Source organism: Natrix helvetica (genome assembly GCF_964273705.1).
Source record: "Natrix helvetica genome assembly, chromosome: 1".
Lineage (NCBI taxonomy): Eukaryota > Metazoa > Chordata > Lepidosauria > Squamata > Natricidae > Natrix > Natrix helvetica.
In genome coordinates, this window is record NC_138548.1 from 230,799,370 (window position 1) to 230,825,636 (window position 26,267).

Sequence of the window (26,267 nt, forward strand, 5' to 3'; positions counted from 1 at the left end):
CATCAGCTTCAAGGGAAGCTTTTTAAAGCAAGGCTGCTTCCTCAATGGAGAGCCGGTATTCATCACAGAATCTTTTTGTTTCCTCGTGTTATTTTTCCCATGTTGCACCTCCCTAGCAGAATTCAAAAATTTATATTAATTTATTTTTTTAAAAAAGATATCCTACTAATTTATAATTTTTATATTTATTTACATTAAATCCAATGTTTATTAAAATTTCCATATCTAGATAGGTCCTTCATTACCCATCCTATGCTCCCAATTAACGCAACGAACGTTAAGCTGAGCTTTTAAAAAAGTACTCTTCCCGACCTTCGGGAGATTTCGAGCGTAATTCGGGCATTTGAGTAGGTCAAAATAAGGATGGTGCTAAATTTCTCCCTTTCCTGATACACCGGTCTCTCTCTTTTTGTTTTTAAAGCGGTTGAATAAAAGCAAAAGGGTGATTCTTTCGCACGACTTCAAGGCAAGCTTGTAAGCGTGTTTATGGAATTTTTAATAGGTATTCGCGTTTGGAGAATAGAATAGAATAGAATTCTTTATTGGCCAAGTGTGATTGGACACACAAGGAATTTGTCTTTGGTGCATATGCTCTCATGTGCATAAAAAGACAAGATACGTTTTTCAAGAATCATAAGGTACAACCAGGGCCGGATTTTCCTAAAGGCTAATAGGTTTCAGCCTAGGGCCTCAAGATCAAGAGGGGCCTTTTATTTTTATTTATTATCCGTGCCACATTTTTTATAAAGGTTAGTACCAATTACAACATGTTTCATTTAATAAATTGATATATATCACAGTAATGATGTATTTTATTATCTCTCATGTAATTTACAAACTTAAAAATGGGAGGTGAGAGGGTCCCATAAGTAAGGTGACCAACTTTTTTACAATGAAAAGGAGGACAAATAAATTGGAAAAAATATATCGTAAATAAAAGAAATATTTTATTCATTGCAACAATAATACACTAAAATATGATATATGCATAATAAAAACATTTGCAACATTTTATATTGTAATTATGCTTACATGCCTGTTAATTATTATTTAAATGAGTACTTTTCCATTGAATTAATATTTTTTGTCAATGTATCATCTTCTAACAATATATTGGAAATATCTGAACAAGAAATATCCTTCATATTGAATTTTACGGCAAGTGCTGCAGCTAGAGTATCAACATTCAATCTCGATTTCTCACTTGTTGAAAAATCATTGGCAATTGAAAAAAACTCTTTCAACTGCTGCATTAGTTCCAGGGCAGCACAACGTAAATTGAACAAGTATAAATAAATGTTCACATGGAATATGTTCATTTTTGAAATGGCTGAAAATATCCACCCATCTTTTATCAATTTCAACATGTTGATTTTCCCATTGTATTAATTTTTCAGAATTTAAATATACATTCAGTCTTCTAATTTCTTCAAAGAGACAATTGTCATCTATTTTAATGTCTAGCATTTCTTTAGATAAAAATTCAACACAAGATTCAATATCTGTTCAATATACTTGCGATGAAGTAAAAAAATAACACCATTAAAACTGTTTAATAAAATACGTCACATAACACGCAGCAGATTAGCCTTCAAATATTGAAAAGGAGGACATGTAGGAGGACACTTTTCGAGGGAGGACAGAACTTACAAAAGAAGGACTGTCCTCCCTAAAGGAGGATGGTTGGTCACCTTACCATAAGTGGAATAGCCTAGGGCCTCTTTTCATCTAAATCCGGCCCTGGGTACAACACTTAATGATGGTCATAGGGTACAAATAAGCAATCAGAAAACAGTATCAATATCAATGGTAAGGATACAAGCAACAAAGTCACAGTCCTGTAGTCATAAGTGAGAGGAGATGGGTGATAGGAACGATGAGAAGACTAATAGTGATAGTAATGCAGCCTTAGTGAATAGTTTGACAGTGTTGAGGGAATTAGTTGTTTAGCAGAGGGATGGCGTTGGAGGAAAAAACTGTTCTTGTGTCTAGTTGTCTTGGTGTGCAGTGCTCTATAGCGTCGTTTTGAGGGCAAGAGTTGAAACAATTTATGTGATTACACAACCAAGAGAACGGCATTCCTGGGTTAACTCCCAGAGCAAAAAAAAGAGCTCACAAACGCCATGGGAAAGCAGCGGGCAGTCGCCAAAGTAAAGAGAAAAGTTGGCAACCAGAACAAACGTCAGAAAACCAAAGGGGAAGAAGAGCACGCCTGGAAATCTCCTCCCCGGCCATTAAGAGGCGCTAGTTCAGAAGAAAACAAAAACGGAGAGGGCTCGTTTTTTTCCCGACGTGCCTCGCCAAACTTGCTCCGTCCTGGGCCCGACGGGAGTTGTAGTTCTTGGCCGCCGAGAGAGAGCGAGTGGACTCGCTTCCCAGCGTGCCCCGCGCAAAGCCCGCGCGCTCGCTCCCTTCCAGCCTGTCTTGGTGAGGCGAGGCGGTGTCGGCGGCGTCGGCGAGCGCGGCAGCCACCACCACCAACACCGCCACCACCGCCACCTCTTCCTCCTCCGCGGAGCGTGGATTGGGAAAGGGCTTGAGGCGAGAGGAGGAGGCGGCGGCGGCGCGGCTCGGTCCGACCATGTCGGGCGAGGAAGAAGCGGCCGAGCTGACGATCGCGGAAGACGTGGTGGTGAACAAGTACAAGATGGGGGGGGAGATCGCCAACCGTGAGTATGGGCCGGCGCCGGGGGAGGCTGGGACGGGGGTGGAAGGGCGTCCCCCCAGCTGTCAGGGGAGCGCCAGGGACCGTGGCAGGGCAGGCGGCGGCGGATGGCGGGGGGTGACAGAGAAGGGAAGGTGGGGAAGAGACCGCGGGAGTCCCGGGGGCGTATCTTGCCCGGCAGGACGGGAAGAAACCGGGTGGAAGTCGGGCTGGGGAGAACCGACTCGGGAGCCTCCGGTTGCCTTTGCTGGATCGGGGGGGGGGGGGCGAGAGCAGAGAAAGAAAGAGACCCATTTTTGTAACTGTCCCACCTAGGACTAGTGGACACACACACACACACAAACACACACAAAAAACCTCTTGGGGCGATCTTCCAGGAGAGTCCAGCTGCCTCGATCTCTCTCCTGTGTACTATATATATATGTATATGTATGTATGTATGTATACACACACACACACACACACATATATCTTTATGTTCTTTTTTGGGGGGGTCACCAGCTTCAGTAACCCCCCCCCAAAAAAAAACCCACCTGGAAGAGAAATGTAATAGTTTTACTTGAATTAATCACCCTTGGCTTGGAGTCGGGGGGGAGGAGGCGAAAGAAGGACTTTCGCTTGCTTAACCTCGACTCCTTTGGTAGTACTGTTAAAAAGGGGAATGATATCCGTCCTTTATTAGGGGATCGGATTCTTTGGGGGTGGGTGGGTGGGAGGAGGATCCTCGATCTCATCCCATCCATCCCCCCCCCCCCCCCCACCGGGGAGGTTTCTGAATGGAGACGCCGTCCTCCGAGAACCGCAAGGCACATGGTCTGGGACTTGCCATGTGCTGCTGCTGCTGCTGCTGGCGCTCGCTTCTCTCTCCTCTCCTTCGCTCTCCTCCGACGTCCTGGCGGCCTCCCAGGTCCCCCCCCCCCTTTTGTTTAAGGAAGAATGTCTGCTTCGGATCAGATCACCTTAAAACACAGCCACACACACACACACCGTATTCTAGGAAGTCGATCATTAGGCCGGCGCGGAGATCGGCAAAGTGAAGTCTTTTATTACAGCTCAGCCATAACTTATGCCTCTGTTTGGGGAGATGGGTGCTTTCCCTTTTAGCAAACCAAGTATGTATATATAGCACACTTGAGTTGTCCACCCCCCTCCTTCCCCAGCCCCGGTGGTTTTTATAGTGCGAACAAACAGGCAGAGAGAGATTGAGTAATCAAATACCTGGCTTGCTTCATTAGAGATACATCCTGGTTACCGTTTTGTTCTTTTAAATGTATTTTTGCTCTGGCGAACTTTGTCTGCTTTCGGATAACTGCTTGGTGCAGATGCACCCTAGCAAATGTTACTGGGAAACATTCAAAAATCTCAAGAAAGGATGGAAGGCTTTAGCTGCAGATGTTAGCTTACATTTGCTCACACAGTAAGAGAGACAGAGAGAGCCTAGTCTTATTTCTCAATCATATTTTTTCCTGGGAGGTGGGGTTAGCTGTCCTTTCCTTGCCTTTTTAAGCAGGCATGTTGGAGTAACATAAAATAGATCTTAACTTCACTAAAAAGGATGAATAGTATTTATGCAGCCAATTGAGATCACCTACATTGTTTTAAATTGGGTATTAACCTATATTTATTGATCACCTAAAATAATTTGGATGATCAGAAAAAAATATGTATCTGGCATTAGTTTTTACTACCAAATATAAAATATACTATCAAATGTGTTCAGTTCGGATTCTCTTGTGTTTTACATAAATTAATTATGTGTTCTTATTGCTAGATGTTGTTGAAACATTTATTTAATAGGGGTCTTATTTTAATGGAAGTAAGCACCCAACAATTAACTAACCTGCAAAAAATAAATTACTTGCCTAGTGGGAGAGACTAGTGGAAAATTGCTAGGTTTAGAAGAAGGGATTTTCCTCTTGTAGCAGTCTATTGGGTTTTTATAATTGGGCATATATGGAATTTCATAATCTTACTGCAGCTCCTAAGAACCTATTTAGCTACTAAGATGCTTCTTAAATTCACACAACTACAAAGGCCCTCAAAACTCTGTAAGTTTAAATTGGGTGGGGAGTTTCTTGAGGGCAGAAAGATTGCCAGACTGGAAAAACTACCATAATGGGTTAGAGTGAGTTCTTAAAGATTTCACCACCCCTATGCATGTTTAATTCAGAGTTCTGAAAACATTTTTAAAAACGTTTTAACAGTGCTTTGACATAGCTAGGTTCTCTTAATTCAGTGCATACTAATTTGCATTAAGATAAAATTTGATACATATTGAATGGGCAGTTGATGTGGACATACTGTCAAATCTGAATTCAAATGTTAAAATTATATTATGTAGTCTTAATGGCATTGTATATTACATTTTGTGGCTTTCAATGTGCCTTGGGACTGCTATTACCAAAATTCTGTTGGAATCACAGTGCATTTCAGAATATCATTATGCTGCATTTTTTGAAGTGACAGAATGTTATATTGTCCAAGTTCTGACATAACCAATGTAAAGTTAATTATTGAACAGAACGCTCAAAGTTGGAAAACTAATTTTTCCTCAAGTGAAAGAAAGTAGGGGGAAACCATGGCCACAGAGTTGCAGTGTAAAGATAAATAATGTGTAAGTAAAAATAATTCATTGGCCAAAGATGGGCCAGTTGGCTCTTTGCTGATGAGACAATCAGACAATCAGAGATGGCTATTATAATTTTCAGAAAGACAACATGGGTTTTCTTTGTCTTTTTGAATTATATCCTAATCAGGTTTGGGCTGAAGGAAGTTCTACTGATGTCAGTGGCGCTTTTTAAAAATAGGACGTATGCTTAAATATTAATTAAAACGATGTCCTGAACATGTGGACCAGTATCTTTCAGTTAGAAAGAAAGAAAATATTTTTTTTCAAGCAGACTGTATGCTGCTGATAATGAGGTGGATGAAGAATAAAACAACTACTGAAAGTATACTTAGGGGCATCTTCCCCCCAATTTGGTGTCTCAAAATTCTGTGAAATTTTAAAATCTGTTAACATTAATTTGTATTTTTCTGTTGAACTCCAGGTGTCTTGCGTACTGTGGTGGAGGCAGCTAAATCTGGAGTGTCTGTCCTCAGCGTATGTGAGAAAGGAGATGTCATGATCATGGAAGAAACTGGCAAAATCTTTAAGAAAGAGAAAGATATAAAGAAAGGTATTATGCAGCTACAATATTTTTTAAACATATCAATTGTTCCCTATTTAAATTCTATTATTTCGTGCATTAAAGTATGTAGAGGTGTTGATGTTGGAATTAAGGGAATATAGCCAAAGTATTTACTGTTACCAGGAAAGCCTACCCAGATTTCCATCTCTTAACTTTCTTTTGGGGGGGGGGGGTTGTCCTAGTTACTAGGCTGTAGAATTGAAGGGTAAAATGTGATGTGGAGCGATGCATGCAACCACTTTTCTTAGATTTGCATGGCTGCCTTCTACAGCTGATGTGCAGTGCCCAGGAAAAGACACATTTGGCTCAAGACAGAAGTGTGCACAAAAAGAACAATGGTAGGGTCTTTTTGCTTCAAACTAGAAACAAATCATATACTGGGGGTTTCTTACAAATCACTTCAAATCGGGCACAGTTCAGAAAAATAAAACATTGAACACTCTAATTCAGTGTTTCTCAAACTTGGCGACTTTAAGTCCTGTGGACTTCAACTCCCAGAATCCCCCAGCCAGCTGTGCTGGCTGGGGGATTCTGGGAGTTGAAGTCCACAGGACTTAAAGTCGCCAAGTTTGAGAAACACTGCTCTAATTGTTCCCAATTTTGTCTCAAAACAAAATGTGGAGGGATCCCACAGTAGTTTTATCAGAGGAGTAAACCATTGTCGCTCCTTTCCCTCCTTCAAAAAAAAAAAAAAAAAAAGAGCTGATTTTTTTCCAAGGGTTGCTATTGACATCCATCCATCTGCTGCTTCCTTCAGTGGTCCCAGTAGATCCTGGAGTAGCAGATCCAAATGATGGACCTCCCTTGATCTTCCTGACTTTCCTTTTCATCCTACTTTTCCTCATTTGCCATCCCTGCTGGCCTCATGGTGAAAATGGGAGGGCTTCTGTACTACGTATAGCCCTCCTTAATGTTCCAATGGCCATGTAAGCAACTGGCCTCTCTTTATTCACCTTTCACAACTTGCCATATTGCTGTTACTGATACAGGTGCACGTTGTTGTAAAGGAAATCTCTCAACTTTGGCTTTCTCTTTCTTTTAAATTCCCCCATGCAACATCTCTCCTTAAAATAGGCAGATCCGTGTCTGAAGCAAAATAACCTTATTTTATCTCAAATCGACGCATATGAAACACAGATCAGGCACTGATCTAATCTTTGAGGAAATGCCGTCCTAAAGACCGACATTGCCCAGAAATTTCCCAAAGATTTGTAACTTCTTCCTGGAAGGTGACATTCCGTGCAGGAAGGGACCTTCCAAATTTTGGTGGAAGTGCAAAGACCAATGGAAGTTAGTCCTGGAGATACCTAGATCTTAAGACATGAAGGGCTTTAAAGGTGATAAGCAACACCTTGAATTATACTCACGTATGAAAACCAAACCACATCAATGTTCTTGGGGATTTTAAAGTAACATGAATGTCAGTCTTAAGAGGCAAAGAATGTAAGCTTATTTAAAGATTAATGGTATTCTCTGGCCTATGTATTAGGAAGTAATCGGAAATGGGGTTCCTGATTTAAGTCAGTATCTTGAATGACTTTTCTTTGGTTCCAGAGAATAATATATTCTAGTGTTTCAAACCAATGAACACTTGGAAGGCCACGCTATTGAACAAAATAGGGTTTATTTCCAACTGATCGCGCAATAAGATTACAAGAGTAGAGTGGCTGAATTCGCCTTCACCTCTTGACTGAGAGGTAGCTTCATCACGTGCATTGTAATCTTTGGGAAGCGTCTGAAAAAATAGTTAATTCAGCTATTCATGGCTACACCTTAAAGTGTCTGTCTCTAAACACTGACCAAGCCCAAAGAAGCTGTTGTTACAAGACATGTTTGTGCAGCTTTAGTAAATACTGTACGCTCACAGTGTCAGCAGAAAAAATAATAATTCAAACAGCAGTTTGTGGGGCAGATAAAGTTTCTGAATTATATGAAGATCCAGAGTATGACTCCATTTATAACACGGATAAGCAAAATCAAGTCTCTAATAGTAAAGTGATAAAATTTGTACAGTCAACTAATATATTTCAAGTTGGGAGATGTTACAGGACTAATGTGAACTCACTGCTCTACTCCCTTTTTTGTGTAGGTATTGCCTTTCCCACAAGTATATCAGTAAATAACTGTGTCTGTCACTTCTCGCCCTTGAAGAGTGACCAGGATTACATCCTTAAAGATGGTGATTTAATCAAAATGTAAGTGCCTTTGATTAAATTTTTTGCTAGTTTTTTACTTAATTCATTTACTGAACTGAGCTACACAAGATGAGCCTCTATGACAACAGTTCTCAACCTGTGGGTCGCGACCCCTTTGGGGGTCGAACGACCTTTTCACAGGGGTCGCCTAAGACCATCAGAACTCTAACTCTTTAGAGGCTAAACTAAAGAGTTAAAGAGTTCCGATGGTCTTAGCATGCTGTGTCGCTCTCTCGCGCGCACACACCCACAAATACACACGCAGGCGCACATGCAGGATAGTAGGAGGAGAAACGCAAACGTAAAAAACTAGGATTGGCGGCTGTTTTGTTTTTTCTTTCCTTTTTTTCTTTTTAAAAGAAAGGCACTCTTCCCACTTAGAGCCGGGAGCCTGCTCTTAAACACGCAATGCAAAGTTTAGGTGCCCGCCGCCCGCACTGTTACCAGCTCCGCCGCCCCTGCCGAGGAGCCTCCCGCAGCTAAAGAAGCCAGCCCGAAGGGAAGGAGCGGCTTGGATTCCCCGCACAGCAGAAGGAGAGGTGCCAGAAGACTGACGGGCTTCCTGGCAGGCCAGTCCGGCCGGCCTCCCATGCGAGCACTTTTCGGCGACTGTTCCATCCCGGGTGTTCCTACAAAGCGCACACCTTCGCCGGGGTTGAGCTGCATCAAAGGAGGAGGCTTAGACAGTGAAAAGGGCAACAACTGAGGAGAGGTTGTGGTGGCCGCTGAGTCTCCACCTGACATTGCTTTCCCCCTGTCCCTGCCCCCCCGCCCCCGCCCCCGCGCGCAGGCCTGGCTCCACCGAGCCAGCTCTGCTTAGTTCTGCCAGGATCCGAGGGGGAGACTGTTAGCCGGAAACCGAACAGAGAAGAAAAGAATGGAGACCGGACCGGGGACATGGGAAGGGGAGGAGGGGGCTACTGGTCAGAGGTCTGTGAGGTGGAATCACCACGCACGCAGCCGGAGGAGGAAAGAACAAAACCTCGTGCCAGTAGGGGAGGGGCTTCTGCTGCTCCTCTTGCTGAAGGCGGCTGAGCACCCAAGATCGGAGTGTGTGTGTGTGTTCGTGGGTGGGTGGGGGAAAGTAGGAGCCGGAATGGAGAGAGACACACGCAGCGCAGAGGACGCTGGGAAAGTTGATGGGCGGAGCTACGGAAGCCAAGAGGTACCATTTCTGAGGTGTAAAACAAGGCGGGGAAAATAATATAAAATAAAGGAACGTGGCGACGAAGGGAAGGCTAGAGCCCAATTTTATGGTTGGGGGTCACCACAACATGAGGAACTGTATTAAGGGGTCACGGCATTAGGAAGGTTGAGAACCACCGCTCTATGAGATTCAGAAATGTATCACTGACATACTGTGCAGGACTGCTATTGACATAATGTGGATTTCCCATGGCAGAGGCAGAATAAAGTTAGTTGGCTGTGCCCTGCTTACCAAATCGTTGGTTTAACTGCCAGAAGTTTTACTATAGTATGTTTGAGACCCTGAGGACAAGTAACTTCTACATACAAAATATAAACCTTAGAATGTCACAAGAATCATCCTTGTTTCTCATTTTAAAAAACATTTTAAAGCTTTTCCCCTCTTTGTGTTGCAGTGACTTGGGAGTCCATGTGGATGGCTTCATAGCAAATGTAGCACATACCTTTGTCATTGAGGCATCGAAAGTAAGTGATTTGCATGCAGCTTTGAGAAATCACAAAGAGTCACAGTGGATTTGTTCTAGTAGAGGGAATTTATATAAACGGCATCCCTAAGTAGAAAGAGCTTGCGCTGGTGTTCCATACGGATGGCCACAGCAGTGGAAATGCCCTTGCCTTTCTCTCAGGTGTCTCTTTTTTAAAGAGTCTGTCCAGGAAAGGAACGAGAGATGGCCTTTCAAAAGGGTTGAGCCACCTTAGCCTGGGAAGCAGCAACAGAAAAGGGGAGGCCTATGTGCAGGCCAGAGAGGAAAAAGTCAGAGAAGGCCAGGATGAGCATGGCAGAGGGATGGCGTGGACAGCAGCCACAAACTCTAACAGACATGAGGAAGTGGGGTGACCCGAGAACCCATGGAGGGATCTTGGGGAAAACAATAACCCAATTACTAATCCTGTTGTCAGAAAAAGGAGGTTGAAAGGCTTGCTAGGGAAAGCTAAACCCCAGTGCCACAGGAGAAGACCAAGGTCAACGTCACTTAGCGGAAAAAGAATCTAAAATATAATTAGAAAGGCAAAGAACACAGTGGAGCTTTAGGTATCTATCGGCAATGAATGCTCTTAAAGACCCAAGACATCAGCTGCCCTCTCTTGTCTTGTTTTTTTGGCAGTTGGGCTAGAAGAGGCTGCTAAAGAGGCAGGGAATGAAGCCAAGATCAAGTATAAACCCAAGGACAAAAAGAAATGTATCAAAGTTAAGCACAGAACATGGAAGGGTTTCTAGACTAAGTCCCCTTTTGACTCTTTCCCCCTGGCTCAGCTAGTTTCTCCCCTACATCTAGCCCCCTAGGTATTTTGGAAAGGTACTTCATAAACATGTTCTGAGATCAAGCTGGCTTAAGTGACTGTATAAACCATGTTGTAGGCATGTGAAACCATGGCTTTCAGGTTCTCTTTTGCTAAATTTGCTCCTAGTGACACTTCTTATTCGGAAATGTTTATACTGAGTGAATTTATCATCTGCCAGTGGCTGCCTCTATTAACGGGAGCAGTTGAATCCGTGTATAATGTTGATCTCTATCACTGCCCAAAAGAGCAAACAGCTTTATTGATTGATCAGATCGTTATATATTATTCACAGCTTTTTGAAGGATTTGACTGATTCAGTTTGACCAAGGCAGTCAGGGAAAAAAAAGATATCAAAATTATTAGAACCACAGATAGGACAGAAGATGGTAATGAATAATAAAAACATTAAGCATGCTGTGTTACATTAAGGTGTCTTTTGTTCCAGTCAGTTGCTGCAGATATAGCAATAGGACATCTCTGAATTCATTCGTTCGTTCGAATTTATTACAGTCATCCAACTCTAGTGGACTCAATGAAATAATTAAATCAGTCTAATAAAGAATAATGGCCACATGGATTATTATTCCTCTTTGTTGGCAGTTAAGATTTTTGAATCATAGGAGGTATTAATCTGGCATCAGAAGGACACCGGGGAAAATAATATCTCGTGGACCCCAAATGTCTTGCAGGTCTTATGTGGCAAAGCATCGTGACCTAATCAAAATAAAGTTTCATATAGTCATGAATGTCAGGGAAAAAAATTACTTTTAGCCAGGTTATATCTTTTATGTACAGTGCAGAATTTTATGTAAATTCTGTACAGAATGTTTAAATCTGATAAGTTTTTCTTACATGTCGACTAGAAAGTTCTCTTTTTTTTCACTTTTAAAACGGATGCTTCCGTATTATTATTTTCTCTCCCCGTTTCAGGAAACTCCAGTGACAGGTCGCAAAGCTGATGTCATAAAAGCCGCTCACCTCTGTGCCGAAGCTGCCCTGCGCTTGGTCAAGCCAGGAAACCAGGTAAGGGTAGGCAGCTTTTCACATGGACTGGAGCAGTTTGAGGAAAGTGGCCAAGACTTTCCAGCTCCCGTTCAAGCTTGAAATAATTCTGAATATACAAATAAGAAACTTGACTTGAAACGTGACTTGAAATGTAACTTCCGGTTTGCTCACAGGGCCGATTTTTGACCTCCGGAGCCCGACCGGAGGTTGAAAATCAGCCCTAAGGACAAACCGGAAGTCACCATTCCCAAACTTCTGGGTTCCCGTAGGTCCGTTTTTTGCCCTCTGGAGGCTTCAGGGAAGCTCCTGAGGCCTCCCGGGGGGGGGGAGGCTGTTTTCGCCCTCCCCAGGCTCCTAGAAAGCCTCTGGAGTCTGGGGAAGGCGAAAAAACCACAGCAAAAGGGGGGGTTGTCGCTGATCGCGCACATGCACGCACGCTGAGGGGGTCGCGTGCATAGCATTATGGGTGTGACACACCGGCGCACCCCCCCCTGTGCTCCCCCCGTTTTTGGCATGGCAGCCAAAAACGGTTTGCCATCACTGTCCTAGGTTTTTATAAGCTTAGCTTTCTCCTTTCGCATCTTGCTCTTAAATTGGAAGCTTTTTTCCTTCTCTTAGAATATAGAACAACTTTTGTGTTACAGCTTTGGAGTTCATATTATAGTGTTACGCCATGCACCCTTTGTAATTGATTGGACCTTTCTGACCTCGCACAAATGTAATGCCTCTCTGCTGGTCATTAAAGCATAGGTATCTTTTGCAGTTTTCAATGAGGAACTAAAAAAAATCACCTGTGCTTTAATGAATATTATAAATTCATATCCTATGTCATACATTTCTTTAAGGAGTGAAATAGGCTATTAGGCACAGTTTTTAATTGCATTATATGGTCCTATTTGAATGGTGTCCATATTCTTAACAGAATTCACAAGTAACGGATGCCTGGAACAAGATTGCTCATTCGTTTAACTGCACACCAATTGAAGGTAAGAGTTGGCTGGATGAAGAGTGGTTGGTGCAGAATAATACAGGTGGTCCTTGACTTAATGACTGTAATGGAGCTTGCCATTATGATCATAAGTTGTAAATGTCACTTCATAGACGCTGTGGCTGCCTTCGTAACAGCATTAGACTTGAGTTGTGTATCATTATTTAGGGCAATGAAATGTAAAGATGACCTCTGAATAATTTCAAAGAATTTTACTGCCAACTACAAGTAGCAACAATATCGCATTTTCCTGCATCAGCTTTGATTTGATAATGAGTATAGCCAGACATTTAAGCAAAAATGTATTTCTGGTATTATTTTTGATTTCAAAACGCAGGATGCCTTAAAATCATATCATGTAAGCCTCCCTTACAGTGGTGGGTTCCGGATTACGTTCCAACTGGTATGGTTGGAACGGGTCCGGCGTCGTCCACATGGAAAGGCGCAGCGCACGCATGCATCTTAGCACCTCTGCGATGCTCCAGCTGCTCAGCAGAGCGTCGTGCATGCGTGTAAGCTCCAAAGACTTAAAAGACCAGTAAGGAGCTCGGGTGGGCCCTCCGGAGCACCTTACCGGGACGGTATCCAGTGCTCCGGGCAGGCTCCGGTACGCCCGTACCAGGGTGTACTGCCTGCAACCCACCACTGCTCCCTTACAATACCAATACTAACATAAGCTCTTTCCTTGTTAGGGATGCTATCACACCAGCTAAAACAGCATGTGATAGATGGAGAGAAGACCATCATCCAGAACCCTACAGACCAACAAAGGTATGAGACAATTTAAAACTGTTGCTTGAGAATGATTTGTGGGGTATTTTTTAAATGAATGTTGATGGAAAATGAAATGGAATACATGATTTTCAATTAGTGTATTATTCTGCAACTTTCCAAACTCTATTTAGATGGAAATGATCTTTATATGTTTATTCCTTATCCAGAAAGGACCATGAAAAAGCAGAGTTTGAGGTTCATGAAGTATATGCCATTGATGTTCTTATCAGCACTGGAGAAGGAAAAGTAAGTCTGTTTTATATCTTACCTGTAAGTGGATATTCCAAGGACACCCAGCCTCATATAATATAATAAAATATATTCCTGACTGGCTTGCTTGGCCTAATATCTTGGAAAATCCACAAGTTGCTAATTCCTGCCAAGTTAATGAAAGTTAACAGTGTGGTTGGTTTTGTGTTGGACTCCCTCCTGACGTATTGACCAGGATGTTCAGATGCTCAAAGACTGCTATTCTCCAGCTGATGGCGCAGGAGGGTCCAGGAGTGGGTTGTTCAATCCTTATTTACCCAAGAGACTGAGTCAGAATTTAAGCCACGCCTCCAGCTTCCCCTGCTGATATCCAATTCCGACTCAGTCTTGCCCGAAAAGAGATGTAAAAACTTTTGCTGTTAGTGATAATTGGTTTTCTTTCCTAGATAATTGGTTTTCTTTCCTAATTTTTTTTTCTTCATTTCTTTCAATTATTTTGATGTCGCTATTGGATGGAAGGTGTTTGAACTTGGCTCACAGGTTCTTTCTTTCCACCCGCTTGTGTTAGAGTAGCAAATTGTATGGGCTAGATCCTGCTGGAGGTCCCAGGCTGGGCCGGCCATCGGAGTCCATTGCGGCTCTGTTTAACTTGCTTCCGATTACTGGCCCGTGAGTGGGCCAGGGAGGTTGCCCTGCGTTGCCGCTGGTTCTCAGGGGCTGCAGCGGGCGGACATCGAGGCTGCGGGTGTGAGGAGCACGTGTGTGACACCCCGGCGTTCCCGCGTAGCTGCAAACAATCCGGAACGACGGGAGAGCGCGATTGGCGCTGACTAAGACTTGCAGAGGGCTGCGCGGCCGACTGGATGATCTCGGGCTGTTTGCTGACCTGCACCATTGGTTTTGTCCGGAGGTTTCTCCCTCATGAGTATGAGGCCCTGGGGGCAGCCATTTTTGGGAGAGCTTCTTGGGCGGTGGCCATCTTGGGAAGGTCCTCGTGGCGATGGCCATTTTGTTAGTGGCCATGAGGTGGCAGCCATTTTGTTGAACCTCCGGCGGGGAGACACATAGTCGGTGGCCATTTTGTTTCCCCTTTTTCTCTGCAACGAGGCTCATTGCGACTGCAGGCTCTGGTGAGGTCAGTCGCAGATTAACGATCAGGAGTTTTAACGCTGTGTTGATTATTGAACTGGTCAGGTGCGGCCTTGGGCAGAGAGTTTGCTACAAGACCATGGCTGATTCCTGCTGTGAAAGTAGCTCTGGGGCAACTTCTACAGCTCCTTCAAAGAGCTCCAAGAAGAGAAAGGGTTCCCCCCAGGATCATCCTCCACTGGTGAAGCAAGCTCCCTCCAGGCAAGGGGCTGCAGGGGATGGGGAGAAGACCAAGCAGGGAGGCAGAGATAAGGCTCCTTTGCCTTCGGTATGGTCTTCCCCCACCCCCGTCTGAGGGTGGCTCCACTTTCTCCATCCCCTTCCCCTTCAAGGATCTCTGGATCTCCAAGGATGCCCCTTCTGCTGGAATAAATGAGCGGGTTTGGAAGCTCCCATTGGTGGTCGGTTGGCATTGTTTGCCGACTGATGGGAGAGTATTACTTCTCTGGGTCCTTAACACGGTGAAGTTTGGCCTGCAACTGGAATTCCTATCCGTCCCCCCAAATTCCTTTTGTACGTTTACGTCCTCCAAGTGCACACTTAAGAGACAGCTCATGCGCCAGGCGATTGACCACCTGGTGGAGATCCAGGCGGTGGAGGTGGTTCCTCAAGAGGATCGGGGCAGGGGGTTTTATTCCAACCTCTTTGTAGTTCCAAAGTCCTCTGGAGGTTGGAGGGCGATCCTTGACCTTAAACGGTTGAACCGCTACTTAGTTTACAAATGGTTCAAGATGGCATCCCTTCGTTCCATTCTGGAAGGTATCAGGGAAGGTGATTACCTCACGTCCATTGACTTGACGGAGGCTTACCTTCATGTAGCTATCCTCCCTGAGCATAGGAAGTTCCTTAGGTTTTCCTACGCTGGTGACCACTACCAATATAGGGCTCTTCCCTTCGGCCTTGCCTCGGCACCCAGGACCTTTACAAAGGTCCTGGCAGCCCTGGCTGCCCACTTCAGAACGGTTCCCATCATTGTTATTTAGATGATATCCTCCTCCAGGCGGAGTTGCGGAGAGGTCCTTTCAAGATCTAGGCCTAATAGTGGAGACCCTGCAGAGGTATGGGTTCTCAATAAACTTCCAGAAGAGCCACATGCGACCATCTACCAGACTGTTGCATTTGGGAGCGATCATAGATTCCTCCTCTGGCATGGTGTTCTTGTCCCAGGATCGTAAGGCTAACCTGGTGAAACTGGTCAACCAGGTACAGAGAGAATGGTGTGTACCCATAGTTACCTTATTCCAGTTGTTGGGGAAGATAATTTCATGCATAGATCTTGTTCCATGGGCGAGGCTCCATGCTAGAACCCTCCAGTGGTTCTTGCTCCCGTACCAAAGGAGCAAGCGCAGCGTCTCGTCTTTCCAGGTTCGAGTACCCCACCCCCCACATGAGGCTCTCCCTGAGGGGGTGAGTTTCTCCAGCGCTAGCCAGAGGGTGTGGTTTCAGGGAGCCTGAGAGACTTACCCTGACCACAGACGTGAGCCTTTATGGCTGGGGGGCATTGTTGGGGACACAGCTGGCCCAGAGTGGGTGGTCCCCTCGGGACCTTACACATAACATAAACTTGCTGGAGCTGCGTGCGGCTCATCTGGCCCTTCGACACTTTCAGGCCCTTGTAGAGCAAAGACACGTCCTACTCCTGATGGACAACGTGGCCACGAAGGTGCATGTAAACAAGCGGGGGTGGGGGACGGACTCATTCCAGAGCCCTCTGGGTGGAATCTCAGCGCTTGGGCCATTGGGCGGAGAGGCACCTGTTGTCCATCAAAGCAGAGCACATATCCGGAGACGCCAATCACCAGGCGGATTGGCTCAGCAGGGTCACGGTGGAGTGGCAGCTGGAACCAGAACTGTTCGAGGAGGCCTGCAGGAGATTCAGACGACCAGTGGTAGACCTCTTCATGTCTCCGGAAAATGCCCAGCTCCCCAGGTTTTTCAGGCGGTTCCTGACTCGGGGAGCGGAGGGGAGCAGTGCCCTACGCAGCAGGTGGCCCCCGCGTCTGCTTTATGCATTCCTCCCCCCCCCCCGCACTGATTCCAGGGTGTTGGGAAAGATAGTGATGGAAGAGGCGGAGTAATCATGGTCGCCCCATACTGGCCACGCAGGCCTTGGTTCGCGGACCTTTTAGGTCTGTCCATTGCCAAACCCTGGAGAATCCCACAGGAGAAGATATCCCTACGCCAGGGGGTCCTGGTCCATCCGGAGCCGCAATGGCTCCAGTTGACCGCCTGGTATTTGAGAGGGAGATCCTGAGAGAGGCTAGTTTCTCCCCACGGGTGATACGAACCATCACGGCGTCCAGACCAGGATTTATAACGCCATGTGGTCCACTTTTTGTACTTGGTGCCGTAAGGCACATGTGGACCCCAAACGTCCCTCGCTCCCGAATATCCTGGATTTCCTTCAGGATAGGCTTGATAGGGGGTTAGCCCATAACACACTTTGGAGACAAGTCTCGGCCCTGTCGACTGTCCTGGTCTTGGACGGCCGGGAGAGCCTGGGCCGTAACCGGTGGTGAAGAGGTTTCTACGGGGGGCGGCAAATCTTCGGCCCCTGGTAGTTCACAGGTTCCCGTCTTGGGATTTGTCCACGGTACTCCTGGCCCTAGTGGATCCTCCTTTGAACCGCTGAGGACTGTGTCTTTACAGTTCCTCACATTAAAGGTGGTTTTCCTAGTCGCCATCACATCGGCTAGGAGGATTTCAGAGTTAGGTGCCCTCTCTGTCAGGGGAGACCTTTGTATTTTCCAGCCTAACACAGTGGTTCTGAGGCTTGATCCCACTTTTATCCCCAAGATAAACTCCTACTTTCATAGGGCTCAGGAGTTAATTCTGCCAGACTTCTGTCCTAACTCCTTCATGGACAGGACAAATCCTGGCACAAGCTGGACGTGCGGAGGGCTCTCCGTATTTACATAAAGAGAACGGCGCCCTAAAGAAAAACACAGGCGTTGTTTGTCTCTTTCCAGCCTTCTGCCATGGGTTCACGGGTGTCCTCTTCTACTATTGGACGCTGGTTGCGAGCTTGTATTGCCAGGGCTTATGAGGCGAGGGGCAAGCCGGTGCCGCAGGGGATAACGGCTCATTCAACTAGGAGTGCAGCCACTACGGCCGCGTGGAACACTCAGGCTCCGATCGGAGACCTTTGTAGAGCTGCGACGTGGGTTTCCCCCTCACCTTTCATTAAGCACTATAGATTGGATGCGTTCGCATCTGCGGAGGCATCATTTGGGCGTAGGGTGCTGCAAAGGAGTACATGCGCCCTCAGATACCACGAACCAGCGAGTTCCCGCCCTAAGGACTGCCGCTTTGGTATGTCCCACTCCTGGACCCTCCTGCGCCATCAGCTGGATAAGGAACGTTGGTCCTACCTGAACGTTCTTCTCAGCGTGGCGCAGGACGGTCCAGGTCCCACCCTAGTTATTGTTTTTGGTTAGGTCTGGGTCCCCGGGGGCTACTAATGCTGCGGGCAGGGCCTGTTCTTCTTTCGTTTCTCTAGTTGGAGCTGCGCCTCGTCAGAATTGGATATCAGCAGGGGAAGCTGGAGGCGTGGCTTAAATTCTGACTCAGTCTCTTGGGCAAATAAGGATTGAACAACCCACTCCTACTTCTGGACCGTCCCGCGCCACGCTGAGAAGAAGTTTCAGGTAGGACCAACGTTCCTTCTGTGATATAGTCCCAGTGTTTCAAGAAAGGCAATAAATTTGATCCTGCCATATTTCCATACAATATTTAAATGTTACTCAAGACGTGGTTGCTATACATCTGCATGAGAAACGCACCGATTGGCTAGGATAGCGAATTTGGCTGAAGAACAAGAAACTTCAGAACAAGTTGAACAACAATAGATCAAAGTATTATTCAAAGTCATATGATGGAAGAATAATTATTTCGTTCTCAAGATTCCCTTTATGCCACTTTTGTGATTTGCAGGCAGCTTTTGATTCATCATGGTGAAAAATATTAAATACTTATAGATCACTGTCTTTTTGCACTGACAGCAAACAGAGGATTTTTTTGGTTGCAATTTAAGAAGAGGCTGCATCCTGGCCTGTTTTAAATTTAATCTTTATATCCACTCCCTAATTCAAGCTCTAAGAAAAAGTGAATTTTCTGCCCAGTATCTGTTTTGGTTTATGCTGATGATACAGCCATTCATTTCTGAAACAAGCTGATCTTCAACAGAGCACAAGCCTTAAATACTTAGTGCAGGGAAGAAAAAATAGAAATTAATTAAACAAATGCCATATTCACAAAATTAGGTGCAGATGACCTTTATGAAGAGAAACTGAACAGCAATCAGACAGATCAAAAAAAATCCTTTAACTACATTGTGTTAAATGTTTCAGTATCTGGGATTACTTCATCTCACACAAAATTTTCAGTGCAGTAATTTGATTTGCCAACCAGCGTAGAAATCACAGAGGCACCGGCAAATCATTTTTTAAATATCTTGCCAAGAAAACTGCAGGGACTTGTCCTGGCAGTCTGTTAGAATGAAACATGACTGAACGGAAGAGAAAAAAATTGAAATAATTGTGTTTCCTTGCAATCATACTTTTGGGGGACAACATACTGAGCTTGTGGTGCACAAATCTATACCCAATATGTCGCAGAAAATGGAGGCAATTCAATCCAAGTTCTTAAAAGCAGTACTTCATGATCCTCATTGTCTTCAAGCATGAGCTTGAGGCTCAATTGGATTGTGTGTCAATCAAGGCCTGCATGAGGGATAGCCAATTGAAATACCGGCTAAAACTAATTTTGGCGGGAAAGATCTCTGCCCAGTTCACAAATTGTTATTTGTATGTTTTACATACCAGTTAGGTCTACTATTCTAAATGAATAAGCTGGGAAATTCACTTACATTGGGAATGATTCTATAAAATCAAAATTGTATTTCAGAAAGGTTGGGGTTTTTTTTTCTCCTCTCTTGCCATATGGTTGCCCTCACAGGAGTAAACATGAGACTGTGTTGCCGAAACTGTTATGAATTACCCTTCTTTGTTTTTAGGCCAAGGATGCTGGGCAAAGAACTACCATTTACAAAAGGGACCCTTCCAAACAGTATGGTTTGAAAATGAAAACTTCCCGTGCCTTTTTTAGTGAGGTGGAGAGACGATTTGATGCTATGCCTTTCACTCTCAGGTTTGTATGTAACTCTCAGTAGCAGGCCTTCCACTTGGCTACTCAACTGTTGAACAGTTCTTGCCATTGAATAGTTTCTGCTCAATCTAAAACAAAATAGTAAGTCATATTGTAAAAGGCAGGGTTTTTTTTAATTGCTTAGCTCAGGGATATGAAGGTTGAGGAGGCTAGCTTGTGGTTAATAAGAAGCATAACAGCATAACAGCTCTAAGAGATTGTATAAGGGAAGTACACTAACTAGGTGCGCTCGGTTTACTAAACTAGAGTTTGTGTAATCATGAACGAACAAACTGATTGAGAACATTTGCACAATATGCCAGAATAAATAAACTACATTGTGACTTAATGCAATTATGAACGAAGCTCCTTACAAATTATGAAGGGGTCTAGTACTCTATTCAGTCCTCTTTCTGGCTGGTATGAAAACTTCCCGGGTCTTTTTTTTAGTGATGTGGAGAGACAATTTGATGCTATGCCTTTCAGGCAGTGTCCAAATCAAATTTGCAGTCATAAAGGCTAGAGAAGGTAAGCTTCCTTTGGAGCTGAATCCTGTGGCTGGTGCCAAGTTGTTTACTTAGATAGATGCAGGATTCTTTGCAGTTTGGCGCCAGCTTATTTTCCTGAAAAGACTAACATAATTGTTGAGTAATCAGAAAACCCCGAAAGATGAATGGTTGGATTCTGAATCTGTTCTTCTGTTTCCCATAGGGCACTTGAGGATGAAAAGAAGGCCAGGATGGGTGTAGTAGAATGTGCCAAACATGAGCTGCTCCAGCCCTTTAATGTCCTCTATGAGAAAGAAGGTGAATACTTGCTGCTGAATGTCAGAGCTATTTTTGTCTTGCATCAGGCTAGACAGTTTCCTTCCAGAGGCAGTTGCTAAGCATTGAAGTGCAGGATGAGAAACCATTGGCCTTTCAGGTGTTCCTGGAACCTTCCAGGATCCCTAATCACTGACCAAGCTGCTTTGGAAAATAGGAAAAGGGGGTGGTGGTGTCTAATTTGTGAGAGCCCTGAAATCCGGTGTAACTGCAGGACTTCCCTTCCTCGGCTTCCAAGCCCGGCAAAATTCAGCGAGGCTTGGCACATTTTAAAGCAAAAGGGCATCTTAAGCCTGAGACAATAACACCAGTGACAGAACTTACGACCGTGGAGGAAGGGGAGGAATTGATGGTAGTTGCAAGTTATAATTGAGCATTTGCCAGCCAGGTTTGTGGCTTTTGACTCAGGAGCAGTGATATCTCAGGCCAATAAGCAGACAAGAAAGGTGGTGCTCAGATAGAAACCTGCACAAAATGCTGCCTTGAATTAGATCAAACTTTAGAGGCATGGAACCGATTCATTTTCCTTGTGGGAAGAGATGGGGCAGAACGAAAGTAATGTGATCTCTTGGTGCATTTTGCTTTCTTGCTGTGCGTTCACCTTGTTGCTAATGATTGCTTGTCTTGCTCTGTTGTCAATCCTCTACTCCCCTCCCCCTGACTAGGAGAGTTTGTGGCACAGTTTAAGTTCACGGTGCTTTTAATGCCCAACGGCCCCATGAGAATAACCAGTGGCCCCTTTGAGCCTGAACTCTACAAATCAGAATTTGAAGTTCAAGATGCCGATCTGAAGGTCAGTTAACAACTACTGTGCTCCTGTAAGAATCAAAGTCACAAGAACAAAATTTGTCGTAGCGAAGGGAATGGTTTGAACTTTCTATTCTGGCGGTAAAAACACCGTGCTATAAATATTCATTATTCTCCCGCACTTATTTAACATGTTTAACATATCCAAATTTCATAAATGCAGATCAGTAGGCATATCTGTGCCACTCTGCCGAATTCACCGGAACTGGTGAAAATTGTTTTGAATTAAAATTAAACATTTTTCCTGTCTTAAGTTAGTTTATATTGTGAATGTTATAGCCATTTAAAAAAAAAGGGATATACACGGACTCTTCCAGGTTTTTCTAGTCATGTCCACTATCTAATAATTCTCTACAAATGGGTGAAAACTGAAGCAGCTGACTCCAAGGGTCCTGTGGCCTTGCTCCTTGTGATTTCAAGTGTTTACATTCCTAAAGGGCTGGCAGGAATTTCTTTATTTGTTGTCTTAGAACAAACCAGAATAACCTATTAGGTATCTTCACTCCAGATATTTTTTCCTCTTTTTCTAGGCACTCCTACAAAGCTCAACAAGCCGTAAAGCCCAAAAAAAGAAGAAAAAGAAGGTAACTTGGCTCTGCGATGCATGGTGATGTAACTCAGTTGAGCTCCTGCAAGTAGTGACAACTCAAATATTTGTATGGGTTGGATCATTCTTACCAGAGCTTCTGCCTCTGAGTAGATTGTTAAGTGTAATATGTAATCCATACAGTGTTGTGTTATATAATGTTGCCCAGTTCTGTAGACCTAATTGAGTCAAATGACTTGGAAGATTGGGAAAGCTTGCTAACTCCAGGATAAATGAGGTGAAATCATTTAATAACCTCTGGCAAATTAACTATACTTAATTCTGGGACAGGGCTGTCAGACTCGCGGCCTGCAGGCCTGATGCGTCACACCCTGGCCACGCCCGGTTTAGCAAAGGGGGGAAAAGTCACGATACATTACGCGATGCCGCCTTGACGACATGAGTTTGACACCCCTGTTCTAGGAGGTATAGTTGAAAAGAAATGATCTCATTAGATAAGTTTTAATATACTTGGATTTGCAGAAGTATAAAGTGGTAGGACCAGTTGCACAAAGAGGATTTCCAACTGTAGATGGATTGGGGCTTTCCGTCAGCAGTTGCTGACCCTTGGCTGAGCACCAAAAAGCTAAGATGGTTTGAAAGATCGATAGGAAATCTCAGCCGTAGGCTAAGACTAGGAAGAATTCCAGAAGAGGCAATCCGTTTCCATATCATGCCAGGAAAACATGGATGCAGTCCTGTAACCCACCAGGAGTCCAGCTTGACGTGATATTTGTCTGAGTATGTGACACAGTCTCCCATGTACATAGAATAACTCACATCTTTGGATCTCACCAAAGGCAGAACTGCTTTAAACTTCATACAGTTGACTCTCCCTTTGTTTATTCAGGCCTCCAAGAATGCGGAGAATGCCACAACAGGGGAAACAGCAGAAGACAACGAGGCTGGCGACTGAATGGTTCTGCTTTCCTCTGCCTCACACCTGATTCTTTCTCTCACATGCCCCCCTCTAACAGGAGAAACGAGCATCCCTTCATTGGCTATTTGTCTCATAGGACCACAGGACAAACAGCCTGGACTTCCCACAACGTGCAACCAGCTGAGATTGACTTGGCCACTAAGGGAGGAGTCTCTTGGCCACTTCAGAATACTTTTAAATGTGTGAAATAATAAAATCAGGAGTAAAAAAACAGTCTACATTCACTCTTTCTAGCCTTTGATACTACTTCTGTTCCTTAGAAGTGAGCAAATGCAGTTCTCAGCAAAAGCGGGAGCTTTCTTTTTGGCTCCCCTTCTCTCTCTCTCTTTCCCTCTTAAAGGTACTTTAACTCTTCTGAAAAATCCTTTGACATCTTTGCAACTAATTATACATGCAAAAACTCAGTTCCTGACTTTAGAGTTGTATTACATGCAGCTAGTACAACTTGCACGTCACTGCTTTTTTCAATGTTTAGGCAGTTTTCCCCTCTTAAACGTCTAGGATGTTTCTTAAGTTACTAAGGAGGGGTGTCTTTTTTACAAACCCCAACAAAATATTTTAATTTTTGCAGACAGGCTCTTTGAAGATTATTCTGTTCCTCTAGGCAGCGTCATTGTGTGTCTACAGAATTATTTTTTATTTGGTTATATACTACTGTTGGCTTCAATTCTCATCCCAGAACAAAAATAGGTTAATTAACCACCTAGTAAAATCCTTTCCAGGCTCCAGAAGTAATCAAACCTGATTTAATGGGAGCTCTTTGATATTTTTTTTTAAACATTTTTTTGTGCATTTGCATTTACTTATCCTACACACATTTGCCTTTTCATTACTAAAACCTTTCATTGTATTGATGTACGTGATATATGAAACAGGATTTTTCAGAAGAATTCCTCTCCATAATTTTTACATGAATGAATGGTATGCTACAGAATTGGTTGAACCTGGAATTGACTCCATTTGTGAGAATCTCTTTTTTACAGTATGTCTTTCTAAATTGTCCATTTCAATTGTATATGATTGTGTGGGATGTTTTTTTTTTCTGTTATTCCAAACCAGGTTCTTGTCTACACCCTTAATGTAGCTGAATGGATTTCTATAAAACTGTTTTGTGCTGAATGGCAGGCAATATACCCTTCTGTCCAGTATACCTGGACTTTAGCATTTAGCAGTCTCTGTTACTACCAAAGTTTAAGACCATCAAAGGAATTTTAGATGTGTCTTTTTTCTGGTTTCTTTTTTTTCCCTTTTGTCAGTATCTGTAAACTTCTACTTAAGTTTCTAGAGTGCTTGCCTGCTTTTTTGTAAGGATCACTTTCAATGCTGATTTTGGAAAGTACAATGGGGAATATGTTGAGTGGAGATTGAATCATACAGAAGTAATGAGTTTGGAGGGGATCATGCACAAGACTTGCAACGAACTGCCAATTTAATTCTAAACTGCTCCCAATTGTGAACCATGAATTTAAGGGGGGGTGGGATGGGGTGGGAGAATACAATTTGTTCCTAGCAAGGAGCATTTATAAGTAATGTTTTCTTATTTCCCTTCCTTTATAGTTCAGCCACATTACCAGTTTATAAACCACTACGGTTGCAGTTTATTTAATTTTTCATCTTTCTTTTGAAAAACTATAAAGCAATTGTATCCCTTGGTTTAAAAAAATGCAGTTGGAAATTTTGGAAGAAAATTCCCACAAACTGTTCTGTAACTGTTTTTTTTTCAAATAAAATTGATTAGTGATACCCATGGATAGATTAATGGGTCTGCTGTGTTGAAGGGGTGGAGGAATCTGACATTTGAAATATACTTGAAGAAATGTCTGCTTTTATGCACTTAAGTAACTGAAAACACAAAGAGTTGATTACTCTTAATTATTACTACCTATCAGATTCTTCCCATTTTTGAACATATGAAGATGTGTAATGCTAGGTTTCTTACTCAAGCATTATGCTTGATTCATTGAATATTCTACAATGCATTTAAGAAAATAAGCTTATTTTCCTCCTATTTAAAAAGTTTCATTTTCTGATATTTTGCTTGCTCCCCCCCCCTTTTTTTTTTTTAGGAAGAAAAGAAATCATTTAATTCTGGCATTAAGAACAGTTTTTCTTTGTTTTGGCTAATTCTGTTTGCAACAAAATTCTTGATCCTGACCATAAATTTTTTCATACATCAACAGTAGAGCTCAATACGTCTTACATTTCCACCATTAGATCAACTAACTCCTTAGTAGTTACTAATCCTAGAAAAAAGCAATGCCAACTTTAACTCAACTAATGGAAAGAAATCATTTTAGACCTATGCTATAAATTTGGTTAAGTGTTGCAGTGCACAAAATCACACATGATGACTAGCTTACCAGTTAATTACACATTTATTGGTAAGTGGCTACTTCCAACTTCTAATAACTGCCAATGTATAAGGAAGCAGCCTATTTCTTTGACAGCTTGTATTGTTCCTGCTAGTCTTTCATTTTTCACAATTCCAACCAAAGGGCTTCACAGCACAGTTGAATTCAATGCACCATAGAGCTGTTCAATTTGGTTTTAATGCAGGTCGAATGAAGACCTCTGTTGGGAATCTCTTTCTAACTTTTGAAGTGCCTTTATGAGTCTTGAATAGAATGTAATTTAATTACTGACTTGTTTCTATACAGGAAATTGGGAAGCTCCCAACATGCATTCTGTTTTGGGTTATCAGCCAACCTTACTGTGTCTGTCTTGAATATCAGTGTTATGATCACTAGGTTTAGTAATAATATTTTCAAACTTTTTGACTGCCCTGTACTAGAAATGTAGATTTCAATAAAGCACTTCATTGTAATTGGGCTTCAACCCAATGTGCTATGTTATTTATTTGCTCCTTTCCATCTCCGATTGTACAAGGCGGATGCTGTATCTTAATGTTGAGCTTTTTTAGATGGCCTAAAATCAATGGGGCCGCTAGGCTTTAGTTATTATATTTATCTCTTTTTACAAGGTAATATTTCCTCCCTCTGATTCATCTTTGCAATAACCCTGTGATGTAACTGATCTAGTTATTGACTGGATTCACATTGTAGTTTGGGTTTCAGAGTTTTGTTAACTCTTTAAGCTACTTTAAGCCATAATATAGCACGTGAACCCATTTTCCCAGTAAGCTTCCTAAATTAGTAGCGATTTAAACTCAGATCCTGAGTATTTAATACTGCATTGTATGCTGGATATCTGGATTCTGATTCCAGGTTGAACCATGACTTGTGATGTGATTTGAAAAGATCTGATTTGTTTCATTTGCACCCTGAAACGTAAATCATGC

At 43.4% G+C, this 26,267-nt stretch overlaps 1 protein-coding gene across 1 annotated transcript; it reads left to right on the forward strand.

Moving 5' to 3' along the window:
- Window positions 1-2,409: 2,409 nt before the first annotated feature.
- PA2G4 (proliferation-associated 2G4) lies at window positions 2,410-25,804 on the forward strand. The gene is made up of 13 exons (XM_081956099.1): window positions 2,410-2,669; window positions 5,716-5,844; window positions 7,946-8,051; window positions 9,653-9,722; window positions 11,472-11,564; window positions 12,469-12,532; window positions 13,227-13,305; window positions 13,476-13,554; window positions 19,682-19,815; window positions 20,524-20,618; window positions 21,302-21,429; window positions 21,974-22,027; window positions 22,880-25,804. The coding sequence occupies exons 1-13, from the start codon at window positions 2,582-2,584 to the stop codon at window positions 22,943-22,945; spliced, it is 1,185 nt and encodes a 394-aa protein (XP_081812225.1). The 5' UTR covers window positions 2,410-2,581; the 3' UTR covers window positions 22,946-25,804.
- Window positions 25,805-26,267: the final 463 nt, after the last annotated feature.

Excerpts from the sequence above, each read along its gene's own strand:
- PA2G4 (XM_081956099.1), top strand. The coding sequence starts at position 2,582 with ATGTCGGGCGAGGAAGAAGCGGCCGAGCTGACGATCGCGGAAGACGTG. Across the intron at positions 11,565-12,468 it reads TGGTCAAGCCAGGAAACCAG|AATTCACAAGTAACGGATGC; the intron begins GTAAGGGTAGGC and ends TATTCTTAACAG. Across the intron at positions 21,430-21,973 it reads TTCAAGATGCCGATCTGAAG|GCACTCCTACAAAGCTCAAC; the intron begins GTCAGTTAACAA and ends CTCTTTTTCTAG.